General features: G+C 36.2%; 1 protein-coding gene across 2 annotated transcripts in view; it reads left to right on the plus strand.

Annotated features, from left to right (window-relative positions):
* Window positions 1–14,952, plus strand: part of LOC101108690 (sodium channel and clathrin linker 1) — a 183,321-nt gene that overhangs the window by 162,929 nt on the left and 5,440 nt on the right. For both annotated transcript variants that reach the window (XM_060401008.1, XM_060401009.1), the window contains one exon: window positions 8,345–8,536. In XM_060401008.1, the coding sequence (XP_060256991.1) occupies window positions 8,345–8,534 (190 nt within the window). In that variant the 3' untranslated portion in view covers window positions 8,535–8,536. The remainder of the gene's footprint in view (window positions 1–8,344; window positions 8,537–14,952) is intronic.

Consider the following 14,952-nt stretch of genomic DNA (forward strand, 5'->3'; position numbering starts at 1 on the left):
AGAAGACAACAAAATAGGAGTGAAGGAATCAAGGAACTACAAAATAGAAAACAGTTGACAAATGCCAATAGTGTTATGGCCTTATCTACTAGTAATGACTTTTAATGTGAGTGGATTGATTCTCCAGTTAAAAGACGTAGGCTCAATGGATTAAAAATCAAGTTCCAATTGTACTCTGCCTACCTGGGACTGATTTTAAATATGAAGAAGCACACAAACTAAAACTTAAGAGATGGTGAAAGATAGCCCATGCAAGTGGTACCCAAGAGACAGTAGAGATGCCTTATATCAGGCAAAATAGAATTTAAGTCAAAAATTGTCACAAGAATCAAGGCAGTCATTTTATAATGATAAAGGAGTTAATTTGTCAAAAGAAAAGTCATAAAACCATATGCACTCAAAATCAAAGCACCTAGGTATAGTAAAGCAAATATTAAAAGAACTGAAGGGAGAAATAGAAGGCAAGCAGTAATACTAAGGAGCTTCAGTACCTTACCTTCACTAATAGGTAGATCATCCAGACAGAGAATCAATAAGAAAACATCACGTTTGAGCAACGCTAAAGACCAAATAGACCTAGTAACTTTCTGTACAACGGCAACACAGTGCACGTTCTTCTCAAGTATACACAAAACATTCTCCAGAATGGGTCATATGATAGACCACAAAAATAAATCTTAGCCAATTTAAGAAGACTAAAATTATATCAGGTATCTTTTCCAGCCATAGTGATATGAAACTGAAATGCAGTAACAGGAGCAAAACTGAAAAATTAACAGAACAGGTGTAAATTAAATAACACACTCCTGAGCAACCTGTGGGTCAAAGAAGAAATCAAAATGGAAAAAGAAAGTATCTTAAGACAACCAAAGATAGAAACAAAATATACAAAATGTATGGGATGCAGTGAAAGCAGTTCTTAGAGGAAAGTTTACAGTGATAAATGTGTACGTTTTGAAAATCATCTCAATAAACAACCCAGCTTTACACCTAAAGAAACGAGAAAAGAAGGGAAAACTAAGCCCACCCTTAAGGAAATGACAAAGATTAGAGCAGAAATAAATCAAATAGAGAGCTGTGCTGTGCCTAGTAGCTCAGTTGTGTCTGACTCTCTGTGACCCCATGGACTGAAGCCCAGTCAGCTGCTTTGTCCATGGGGATTCTCCAGGCAAGAATACTGGAGTGGGTTGCCATGCCCTCCTCCAGGGGATCTTCCACACCCAGGGATCAAACCCAGGTCTCCTGCATTGCAGGAGGATTTTTTACCGACTGAGCCACCGGGGAAGCCCGAGAATACTGGAGTGGGTAGCCTATCACTTCTCCACGGTATCTTCCCATCCAGGAGTCAAACCGAGGTCTCCTGCGTTGCAGGCCGGATTCTTTACCAGCTCCGCTACCAGGGAAGCCTAAGAAAAGAGAGAAGACTCAATAAATAAAAATCAGAAATAAAAGAGGAGACATTACCACTGATACCACACAAAAACAGAGGACTATAGGAGACTACAGTGAACAAAGATACATAAACAAGTTGGACAACCATGAAAAAATTGATAAATTCTTACAAATATGCAACCTTATAAAAAATTGAAAATCTGAACAGACCAGTTTCTATTAGTGTAAGGCCGACCCCGGGGGCCATGATTGGCTGCCTCTCCTCTCCCTCCCACCATGGGGGAGGTCCCTAACGGAAGGAGCCTCCCAGATCCCGAGGACCAATAACAGCACACTTCGCCAGCTAAAGCCACCCCACCCCAGCCACGAAGAAGGACCTGTCAGCCTGTGACGCCTCGGCCGGGGGACGCATCCGAACCCCCGTCCATCTAGCCTGACCATCCTTCGCAACAAACGTATAAAAACCACCCCCAACATGGTCCGGGCGCGGACTTCCTCGACCTGCCTCGTTCGGGTCCAGGAACCCCGCCCAGGAGCGCTTTCCCGTTAAAGCCTGTTAGACACTGTTTTTGGTGTCCTGGTCGTCTTTACCTAACATTAAGGAAACTCAATCAATAATCAAAAACCTCCTTGGATTTTTTAAAAGTTAGAACCAAATGGCTTCACTGATGAATTCTTCCAAACATTTAAAGATTATTTAATGTCAAACTCTTTCATAAAATTGAAGAAGAGAAAACATTTCCAAACTCATTTTACAAGGCCATCATTACTCTAAAACCAAAGCAAGACAAACATACTATAAGAAAATAATAAGCTAATATCCTTGATAAACATAAATGCAAAACTCCTGAAAAGTAAATACTAACAAACCAAATTTAAGAGGATCATAGTGGGATTAATACCTGGGATGCAAGGATGTTTTGACATACACAGATCAATAAATGTAATGAAACACTACCTTAAAGAATGAGGTATGAAATTCATATGATCATTTCAATAGATATAAAAAAGCATTTTACAAAATATAGTATCATTCACGATTAAAAACTCTCAACAAATTAGATGTAGACAGAATGTACCTCTACATAGTAAAGCCCATTTATAACAAGAACACAACTAACATCATACCCAGTGGTGAAAACCTAAAACTTTAAGATCATGAAAAGACAGGAGTGCCCAGTCTTGCCGGTTGTATTCACCATAGTACTGTATGTCTTAGAGAAATTAGATTAAAAAAATAATAAAACATCTAAATTGGAAGAGAAGTAAAATTGTCTTTGTTTATAAATGATATGATCTCATATTTTGAAAACTGGAGACTCAGCCTCAAAGCCATTAGAACAAATATGCAAATTCAATAAAGCTTCAGGATACAGAACCAGCATTCCAGAATCAGTTGAATTTCTATACACCAGCAGCAAACTATATGGAAAAGAATTAGCAATTCCATCTACCATAGCACCAAAAAGAATAAATTACTTAGAATGAATTTATAACCAAGGAAATGAAAAATCTGTAAACTGGAAAACACTGAGGAAATAATTTGACAGTCACAAATAATAAAGGTGTGTTTATAAATTGAATGAAATAATAATGTTAAAACATCCATACTACACAAAGCCATCTATAGAGTCAATAAAATCCCTATCAAATTCCAATGGTGTTTTCACAGAAGTACAGAGAAATCCTAAAATCGTATTGAACCTCCAAAGACTTGAAATAGCCAAACCATTCTGGAACAAGAACAACAACAACAACAAAAACTGGATGCATCACGCTTCCTAATTTCAAAATATATTACAAAGTTTTGGTAATCAAAACAATACAATACTGGTATAAAACAATGTATAGTTATGGCACAGAGGAGAGAGTGCAGAAATAAATGCATACATTTGTGGTCACCTAATGTTTGACAAGGGTGTCAAGAACACACATGGGGAAAGGATAATCTCTTCAATAAATGGTGCCGGAAAAACTGGACATTTAGATGTGGAAGAAAAATTGGAACCTTACCACACACCGTATACAAAAATCAGCTCATAATGTATTAAAGGCTTAAATGTACATTCTGAAATTGTGAAACTGCTAGAAGGAAACAAACGGGAAACGCTTCTTGACATTGGTCTTGGCAGTGATTTTTTTTTTTTTTTGATATGACCCCACAAGTACAGGTAACAAAAGCAAAACTATTCAAATGAAGTTACATTAAACTGAGACCTCCCTACACAGCAAAGAAAATAGTCAATAGAGTACAAAGACACTATGGCATAGGGGAAAATGTTTGCAAATAATACACCTGATAAGGAGTTAATTTTCAAAATATATAGTAAACTTGAACAACTCAATGGGAAAAGAAAAGGAAAAAAATTGGGCAAAGGATCTGATCAAATTTTTCTCAGAAGAAGACATAGCTGACCAAAGGTAAATCAAACAGCACTTATCACCAGGGAAATGCAAATTAAACCCACAGTGAGGTATCAGCTCATACCTGTTAGGATGCCTGTTGTCAAAAAGACAAAAGATAACAAGTATTGACAAGAATGTGGAGAATAGGGAACCCTTCCATGCTGTTAGTGGGAATGTAAATTAGTGCAGCCACCATGGGAAACAGAATGGAGGTGCCTCAAAAAATTAAAAGTAGGACTACCGTATGATCCAGTGATCCTATTTCAGAGTATAGATCCAAAGGCAATCTGCATTCCCATATTCATTGCAGTCAGTATTCTTGATGATAGCCAAGGTATTGGGATAACCTAAAAGTGCCTGTTGACTAAAGAAAGGATAAAGAAAAGGTGTGTATCTATGGGAATGGAGATATACATCCAGGAATCTCCTCCTTTCTCTTTTACTTTCTTACAAGTAATTTGTTGAAAACCTGGGTTGTTTGTGTTGTAGAGTCTTCTCTCAATTCAGTACAGTTCAGTCGCTCAGTCGTGTCCGACTCTTCGCGACCCCATGAATTGCAGCACGCCAGGCCTCCCTGTCCATCACCAACTCTCGGAGTTACCTCACATTCACGTCCATCGAGTCAATGATGCCATCCAGCCATATCATCCTCTGCCGTCCCCTTCTCCTCCTGCCCCCAATCCCTCCCAGCATCAGAGTCTTTTCCAGTGAGTCAACTCTTCACATGAGGTGGCCAAAGTACTGGAGTTTCAGCTTCAGTATCATTCCTTCCAAAGAAATCCCAGGGCTGATCTCCTTCAGAATGGACTGGTTGGATCTCCTTGCAGTCCAAGGGACTCTCAAGAGTCTTCTCCAACACCACACTTCAAATGCGTCAGTTCCTTGGCACTCAGCTTTCTTCAAGTCCAATTCTCACATCCATACATGACCACTGGAAAACCATAGCCTTGACTAGATGGACCTTTGTTGGCAAAGCAATATCTCTACTTTTCAATATGCTATCTAAGTTGGTCATAACTTTTCTTCCAAGGAGTAAGCGTCTTTTAATTTCATGGCTGCAGTCACCATCTGCAGTGATTCTGGAGCCCCAAAAAAAGTCTGACACTGTTTCCACTGTTTCCCATCTGTTTCCCATGAAGTGATGAGACCAGATGCCATGATCTTCGTTTTCTGAATGTTGAGCTTTAAGCCAACTTTTTCACTCTCCTCTTTCACGTTCATCAAGAGGCTCTTTAGTTCCTCTTCACTTTCTGCCATAAGGGTGGTGTCATCTGTATATCTGAGGTTATTGATATTTCTTCCAGCAATCTTGATTCCAGCTTGTGCTTCTTCCAGCCCAGGCTTTCTCATGATGTACTCTGCATAGAAGTTAAATAAGCAGGGTGACAATATACAGCCTTGACGTACTCCTTTTCCTATTTGGAACCAGTCTGTTGTTCCATGTCCAGTTCTTTTTTGTGTGTGTATTTTTCTTTTTTATTTTTTTTAATTTAAATTTATTTATTTTCCATGTCCAGTTCTAACTGTTGCTTCCTGACCTGCATATAGGTTTCTCAGGAGGCAGGTCAGGTGGTCTGGTATTCCCATCTCTTTCAGAATTTTCCACAGTTTATTGTGATCCAAACAGTCAAAGGCTTTGGCGTAGTCAATAAAGCAGAAATAAATGTTTTTCTGGAACTCTCTTGCTTTTTCCATGATCCAGCGGATGTTGGCAATTTGATCTCTGGTTCCTCTGCCTTTTCTAAAACCAGCTTGAACATCTGGAAGTTCACGGTTCATGTATTGCTGAAGCCTAGCTTGGAAATTTTGAGCATTACTTTACTAATGTGTGAGATGAGTACAATTGTGCGGTAGTTTGAGCATTCTTTGGCATTGCCTTTCTTTGGGATTGCAATGAAAACTGACCTTTTCCAGTCCTGTGGCCACTGCTGAGTTTTCCAAATTTGCTGGCATATTGAGTGCAACACTTTCACAGCATCATCTTCCAGGATTTGAAATAGCTCAACTGGAATTCCATCACCTCCACTAGCTTTGTTTGTAGTGATGCTTTCTAAGGCCCATTTGACTTCACATTCCAAGATGTCTGGCTCTAGGTGAGTGATCACACTATCATGATTATCTGGGTCATGAAGACCTTCTTTGTACAGTTCTTCTGTGTATTCTTGCCACCTCTTCTTAATATCTTCTGCTTCTGTTAGGTCGATACCATTTCTGTCCTTTATCGAGCCCATTTTTGCATGAAATGTTCCCTTGGTACCTCTAATTTTCTTGAAGAGATCTCTAGTCTTTCCCATTCTGTTGTTTTCCTCTATTTCTTTGCATTGGTCGCTGAAGAAGGCTTTCTTATCTCTTCTTGCTATTCTTTGGAACTCTGCATTCAGATGCTTATATCTTTCCTTTTCTCCTTTGCTTTTCGCCTCTCTTCTTTTCACAGGTATTTGTAAGGCCTCTGCAGACAGCCATTTTGCTTTTTTTGCATTTCTTTTCCATGGGGATGGTCTTGATCCCTGTCTCCTGTACAGTTTCACGAACCTCCATCCATAGTTCCTCAGGCGTACTATCTTATCAGATCTGGTCCCTTAAATCTGTTTCTCACTTCCACTGTATAATCATAAGGGATTTGATTTAGGTCATACCTGAATGGTCTAGTGGTTTTCCCTACTTTCTTCAATTTAAGTCTGAATTTGGCAATAAGGAGTTCATGATCTGAGCCACAGTCAGCTCCTGGTCTTGTTTTTGTAGACTGTGTAGGGCTTCTCCATCTTTGGCTGCAAAGAATATAATCAATCTGATTTCGGTGTTGACCATCTGGTGATATGCATGTGTAAAGTCTTCTCTTGTGTTGTTGGAAGAGGGTGTTTGCTGACTCTATTAGCCTTTGCCCTGCTTCATTCTGCATTCCAAGGCCAAATTTGCCTGTTACTCCAGGTGTTTCTTGACTTCCTACTTTTGCATTCCAGTCCCCTATCATGAAAAGGACATCTTTTTGGGGTGTTAGTTCTAAAAGGTCTTGTAGGTCTTCATAGAACCGTTCAACTTCAGCTTCTTCAGCGTTCCTGTTTGGGGCATAGACTTGGATTACTGTGATATTGAATAGTTTGCCTTGGAAACGAACAGAGATCATTCTGTCGTTTTTGAGATTGCATCCAAGTACTACATTTCGGACTCTTTTGTTGACCATGATGGCTACTCCATTTCTTCTAAGGGATTCCTGTCCGCAGTAGTAGATATAATGGTCATCTGAGTTAAATTCACCCATTCCGGTCCATTTTAGTTCACTAATTCCTAGAATGTCGACATTCACTCTTGCCATCTCCTGTTTGACCACTTCCAATTTGCCTTGATTCATGAACCTAACATTCCAAGTTCCTATGCCATATTGCTCTTTACAGCATCGGACCTTGCTTCTATCACCAGTCAACATCCACAGCTGGGTATTGTTTTTGCTTTGGCTCCATCCCTTCATTCTTTCTGGAGTTATTTCTCCACTGATCTCCAGTAGCATATTGGGCACCTACCAACCTGGGGAGTTCCCCTTTCAGTATCCTATCATTTTGCCTTTCCATACTGTTCATGGGGTTCTCAAGAGTCTTCTCTACCCACATGCATATATATCATATCATTTACCTTGTTTCCTGCCCCATGCATTTTTTTAAAAATTAGATCAAGGGGCTTGATCTGATTCAGCTTTCACTTTTTTGCAATAATTGTTTATAAATAGTAACATTTTGGACTCCTGTTTTGATGCACATAATGTGTTGTTATTTTTTATCTTAGCATCTTTCTGACTTGAGCATCATTTGAGGATCATTACCTACATCCATTAGGAACTTTATTAGCCAAGTTTGAGACAGGAAAAAGGAGCTACAATATTATGGCAGTAAAGGATATTATATATTTCCTATGATACCCAATGGCTAGGGAATGTTCATAGTACTTGATTACCTGGGATTGAGAAGATGGAAATTTTAAAAGATAGGAATAAAAATTAGCAGTATGTTGAAACAATATACATGTCTGGAGGTCTTGTCACTCAGTAATCTATTGTTGAGAAAGTTCAAGAAATATAACCTGTTTAAACTGTGATAAAATAAAATTAGTTTATACAACTAGAAGTTTATTTTTTAATTTGAATTGTCTTATTATAATTCATAATTTAGTATAGTCAGCAAATGTCTTCTATAGAGTTGATTGATGATTAAAAGAGTTTTGATTATTACCTGTCCACCTTCCTCATCATTAGCTTTCGTTTGTCCTCTTGAAGTCCTTGATTCTCAGTTTTAGGAATAATTGGAAAGAGGTTTCACATTGACTTCCTTAGTGAGTGATAGCAATTCAGTTTTCTGTTATTAGTTAAGATTGCTAAATGGAGTATATTTGGTTGGTGTAACATACATTGTAAAACCGCACAGTTTAAGTCTACAGTGAAGATAAATGACTCAGAACAAAGAAAACAAGTCTGTAGTATAAAATATGGACAGAGTTCTTGACTTCTATTCCAGATCATTAAGTTTAAAGGTTCTTTTTGTTTTGTTTTTTTAATCAGTTCCTCAGAAGAGATATCGCGTTGCCAAGAAATGATTCAGAAACTTCAAAATATATTGGAGTCTGAGAGAGAGAACTGTGGATTTGTCAGTGAACAAAGGTTGAAACTTCAGCAGGAAAATGAACAGTTACAGAAACAGACTGAAGATTTGAGAAAGATGGCCCTCGAGGTTCAAAAAAAGCCAAATTAAAGGTATATTCAAATCTAGTTAGAATTAAATGTGTACCTGTGAAATTCAAAATATAGAGAATATTTACAGAGACCTGTTAAAACATTTTTAAGACCTTTTTTTAAGTCTCATCAGATAGCACTAGACCATAATGCAGAGCATTAACCAGTCTTTTCTGTGTTGCAGAACTTGGCAAGCACACTTGAAAATGATTGCTTTCACTATCCACACACAAAAAAATGCTTTTCCAACCATGAAATGCACTGATATTCCTGCCAAAGCAATTTAAGCAGTGCTAGCAAAACTATAGATAACTTTACGGACTGCTGTCCTCTCTTCCCTCTAAAATGTGCTGTACTCAGTTGCTCCATCATGTCCGACTCTTTGCAGCCCCACGGACCTGCCAGGCTTCTCTGTCCATGGGGATTCTCCAGGCAAGAATACTGAAGTAGGTTGCCATGCCCTCCTCCAGGGCATCTTCCCAATCCAGGAATTTAACCCAGTCTCCCACATTGAAGGCAGATTCTTTACCATCTGAACCACCTAATAGCCACTCAAAAATAGAGCTCTTAAAACTAGCTCTGCAGATAATGGTATATCAGTATGCTCTGAGAACTACTTATAGGTAGTCTAAAAATTCCATGCCAGGGGAAAAGGCAAGGGACAAAAGTGTCCTCTGGAAAAAATTCCCTTTTCTCTCTCTTCCCCACCTGCTTCTTTCTCTAATGCTTATATGGTTTGGCAATAGGGACATGATAACCTGTTAAAGGGAGTTTCAAGCACAGGTATCACCATCAGTATGTTGCCTGCCTTTCCCCATTCTGTGTGACTTTTGTAAAAGTGGCATTAACACTTTTTTTAATTTTAGTTGACCTTATTATGTTTCATTTATATATAAAACATAGCTGTTTATATTAAATATATATGCATTTTGAATACTGTTTAAAATTTTTAAAAATTATTTAGAACTGTATCAGTTGATTGTATTTGTGTCTGGGGTGTGAAGGGGAGTCCTTACAAGTGGCATTTACTTTTTATGAGAAAGGTCTGTATTTTCCATTTTCATAGTAAGGACATGGGAGGTAGCATTAGTGTTTCACTTTGTTTTTCACTGCTGTGAGGACTCATGAGAAGTCACATCCCAACCTAATTCATATCAGCATGTTTTTATGAATGCCTCCTATTGCAAGTGTCAAACAGTGTAGTTATTTATAAAAGATTAAACTCTGAAAAAGAGACTCTTACATCATACAAAGAAGCTTGTGCTTTTCGCTTTAATCTGTGAGGATTCTTTGAAAAACAAAGGGGAAAGATCACACTACCAGATATCAAGACTTGATGTAAAGCTATACTAATTAAGACAGTGTGTAATCAACAGGAGAATAATCAACCTGATCAATAGAACAAATAGAATCCAGGGACAAACCCAGTTTTCATAATCACCTCATAACAAAGGTACCACAAAAGTTCAGTAGGGAAATAATTATCTTTACAGCAAATATTGTGAGTTCAGCTCGGTCCATATTTTTAAAATAAACCTTGATCCTTATATCACACCATTTATTTAAATTCATTTGAGCTGCCTTATAGACCTAAATGTGAAATATAAAATGATGGAGCTTCAAGGAGAACCTTCATGATCTTGGCTAAGAAAGAATTTCTTAAACAGAACAAAAAGAGAGCTAATCATAGTGAAAAGGTAGATGAATTGGATTTCTTTAAAATTAAGATTTTTAAGTCATCAAAAGGGACACCATTAAGAGAGTAAAAAGTAGAAGAAAGTATTTATAATACATACAACCAAAAAAGACTCATATCTAGAATATAAAAACTTTTACCAGTTAATAATGAAATAGTAAGAAAAAAGTTAATCAAAACAAAAAACAGACACCCCATTTCCAAAAATGAACAAAAAATTAGTCTATAAAAGAGAATATATGAAAAAAGTTCAACTTCATTATTTACTATGGAAATATAATTAAAACTATAATGAGGTACTATAGCATGCATACCAGAATGACTGAAATTTTAAAAACTGACAGTATCAAGTGTTGACAAAGTTGTAAAAAATCCAGTACCTTCATTGGTTATTTTGGTTATATAAATTGGTATAGCCACCATTTGGTAGTATCTTTTTTAAGTTGGATATACATACATACTATGCCAAATAATAATAATAAAATACTAGCTACATACCCAGCTGGTATGAGTGCTTGTGTTCATCAAAATATGTATACAGGAATATTCATAGAAATTTTAGTCTTATCAGAACACTGGAAATAATTAAAATGTCCATCAATGTGAGATGACATAAATAAATTATGGTATGTTTGTATATGGAATAGATGAAAAGAATGAACTGCATCTATAAGCAATGGCATATGAGTCTCACAGATATAATATTGGAAAAAGAAGCCAGACATTAAAAACTTACATTAATTTCATTATATGCAAATGAAGAACAGGCATAATTACCTATAAGGATGGAATCAGAATAGTGGTTGCATTTTAGTTGGATGAATACTGATTAGAAGGGCACATAAGAGAGCCAGTTTCTGAGGTAGTTAAATCTGGGTGGTGATGCTCGTATGTCACTATATGTATAAAAATTGAGTTGTACCCTTAAAATTCATGTTCAGTATGTCATTGTAAGCTAGAGAGAGGTAAATCTTGGCAGAGGAAGGTAAGTAGAATTATAGATCAAACAGGAGTGGCTGTGAATTTAATGATTATGGAAACTAGGCGATAAGCATATAGGGATTCGTTGTAAAGTTTTTCTATTGTGTATATGTTTGAAAGTTTCTATACTGAAACATTTCCATAATTTAAAAATGACAGTGTACTTTGAAAAATCTTAAATTTTCTTATTTTTAAATGTCATATTATAAATTTAATATGGATTAATAACTAAAAACTATTAGTGATCATAGACAGCATTAGTAGGAAATGAAGTTGAATATTTAACTGATAGATGGGAAAGAACTTTGTCAGCAAAACTGAAAAATGGGAGAATTGCAAATGAATAAATATATTGATAAATTTATATATAAGGTTTTTAAATATTTAAAACAACTTTAAAAATATTTTAAAGAGAAATAACTGGATGAAATAGTTTTAATAAATATGACAGAAGACAAAGATCACACAAGGAGCTTCGAAAAATATGAAAAAAAAGAATTGTAACCCAATAGGGAAACATGTATGAGATGTGAGCTGAATTCACAAACTAAGAAAAACAAATTGCTAATAAACAAGTTTTTTAAAAGTTTAAACTCTGTATTAATTAACTGCAAAGTTGTCAGTTTGAGTGAATGTGAAGCTGCAGGTGTAAAATGGTAGACATTGAGAGTCTATAAAATTTAGTCATAATAGAATAATTACAGTGTCTTATAATTTAAGGAAGTTCATTGCAACATTATTTGTAATAAATTAAAAACAACGTATCTAGAAATAGTTAAATTATGGTACATTTACAAAGTGCTGTATTGAGTCATCATTAAAAATCATGTTTCCAAATAATTTATAATGTGTTTGTATTGTTATGTCCTAAGTATTTTTAAAAGTGAAAAGTGTGCATATGTATTTATATATGTTGTAATCCTGTATCCACTAATCTCAATTTTAAAATTCATAAATAACAATGATGTAAAAGTTAGAGGTAGTTATATCTCTGAGACAGAGACTATATATTTGTCTTTTTAATTTTTTTGTATTTTGCGTAATTTTTCAGTATGCTTGTGTTTTGGGGATTGAGTTCTTATAATGGGGGAGAAGGGAATGCACGAATTTCCCCTACTTGATACTGCGTTTAGTCCATCTTTAATTCAGAATAATAACTGATGTCTCTTAGGAAAAAAAAAAAAGTTTTCCTACCAGAAATGCTCCCTTTATGCCAAGTCTGCGTGTAGCTTGAGAAAATAATCATTGGTAAATAAGGGACTAGACAGCTATAATTCTATTTTATGGGGGAGGGCTGTCGGATAAATTGCTTTGTAGCTGATTCCTTCTTTAACAACATAAGAATCTAGTGCTACACTTTGTTAATTTTCTCCCCATGAAAAGTGTGTGATCTTTAGGAGCCAGAAAGATCAAAACAGTTGGGTATTCAGAGGGCAGTTGGTTGAGAACCATAACAACTTACTTTATGAAGTTTTCATTTGATCATAAAGCCACTACTGTCCTTTCTGCCCCAGTTTTTTCTTTTCCTAACTCCTTCCTTCTTTCTGCAAAGGATCTACATATCTTTGTAGTCTACATATCTTTGTGGTCTAAATACTCCTCATAAAAATATAAAATTAGGAGATGTGGTTAGTTTTTAGCAATCCTGTCTACGTGAGTGAATAGTTTTGTGCAAAGGAAGGACACAAAGGAAAAGGGAAAGGAGACCATAAATCTGCTTTTCCAACCCAGCATTCTGAATTGAATCCTTAGTGAGACTTTTGTTTTGAAGACAGAGTTGTCTTGGCCCTTATCCATCCTGCATCATTGCAGACCTGTCCAGTTTAAGTTGGAATTGTGTCAACTGAAGGATCTGGGGTTCATTTAAAGACTGAATTTTGATACCTTTATTATGATTCAGACGGTAAAGATGTAATAGTAAATGAAAAAGACATGGTCCCATCCTTGAAAACTTATTATTTGCATGGAGGTGGGCAAACTTTAATTGTATCTTTGCAAACTAGTAAGTGTTCTTTAGGAAAAGCATAGGACACTATGAGAGCTTTTTCTAGATAGATAGTAAGAGAATTTCCCTGTAGGAGCAATAAGTTAGCTAAGTTCTAAAAGTTGAGTAGAAATAACTAAGATAAGCAGGAGGGGAAAGATTATTCTAGTCAAAGGGAGCATGTAAGAAGATCCAGGAATGAGAATGCATTGTGACAGAAACTAAGAGAAGGGAATAATAGTATAACCCAGTCTCATAGAATTAGGTAGAGAGCACGTTATCATGAAGGACCTTAGAATAAGGCTTGTCAAGCTGCAGATAGATTTTTCAAATAGAAATGGGGAGTTAAACTAGGCAGGAAGAGTGATAAAACTGTGTAGATGCATAGATCAGTTTTTAATGCATGTTGTGTGTGAGAGAGACAGAGGCAGAATTAAATACTTCCACCTAAGATATCAGAACCGTGGCTTCTCCAGAGAAAGTAGAAATCGAAGCAAGGAAGGATATTCAGTTCAAAATTTGTAAAATTCAGTAATTTAAAAATGTTTTAAATAGAGCAGAAGTCGCAGAGCCTCAGGAGGCTTGCCCAGGAGTAATAATACGATACAAAATTAATAAATCCAAGGTAGTTTTTCCAGTGCCAGTATTTATAAAGTCAGTCTTCTACTTGTGTACCATTTGAGAAAGCAAGTTTAAGAGATTTAGAAACTGTGCAGCATTGAGCAGAAATAATGAGGACAAAATGTTTGTAGTTTTCCCCCATGAGCCATGAGTTTAGCTGTTGCTGAGTTTTCTTTGATGTTTTTTGAATCAGTAATATTGAGGCTTCTTATTCATTCTTTTTTGAGTTTGAAAATAGTCATATTTAATAACTTACTAGAAGCCATTCCAGCTGTGACCATTTTTAAAGCACATTACTTTAAAATATCACAAGATAGGTGTTCCTTATAATATTTCTTCAGTGTAGCAAGATAAAGATAACCTGAGAGTATACCAGAGAAATTGTTCTAGTAACCACTTAACTATTTTATCAGTTGCCTCAAATATGGTAATAGGTAGTTTCATTCTAGATGTATATGAAAGCAGACAGTTCATTACATACACTGGGTACTTTAGAGCATTCAGGTTAATTCTCTCCCTGAACCTCAAGTTGAGAAAGCTTTAGGGTATCCAAAGAACGTTTATTCATATGTTCATTCTACATTAAGGGTTTTTTTTTTACTATAATAACATAAATAACCTAGAAGTAATTGAAGACATTTTCATATAACTTTCTGAAAAGCATTTTAGTCTTTTCTGGGGGCGAGGGGGAATTGTTTGTGTATACCGTTAACTGTGGTAGTAAAGGAATTCTCGTATATAATTTCTTTTTTAAACTTTACAAAGCTCTGAACTTTAGTATGTAAATCAAAAGTGGCTTGAGGAGCCTCTCAGAGGAGCTTTTGATGAACACATCAGGTGCTGGGAGCATGGCATACTTGGAGAGGGCTTGGAAGCTCTGCACACCCCCTACCATCCTGTACCTTGCTGTGTATCTCTCTTCCATCTGGCTCTGCTCGAGTTGTATCCTTTATAATAAACCAATAAACATTTTTTGTGTGTTTTAAAAAATGTAATTGGCTTCCATTTAAACCCAGCTCTCAGTTACTAAGAGCATGAACATTTATTGTCCATCCAGGCAGCAAAAGTAAAAATAGATGATGAAAGCAGGTTTATATTAGTAGTATGTTTTTTTCCTACTGTCATTTCAAGGGGTTGGGGAAAGTGTTAAAAATT

The sequence above is a fragment of the Ovis aries genome, chromosome 17 (genome assembly GCF_016772045.2).
Source record: "Ovis aries strain OAR_USU_Benz2616 breed Rambouillet chromosome 17, ARS-UI_Ramb_v3.0, whole genome shotgun sequence".
Classification (NCBI taxonomy): domain Eukaryota; kingdom Metazoa; phylum Chordata; class Mammalia; order Artiodactyla; family Bovidae; genus Ovis; species Ovis aries.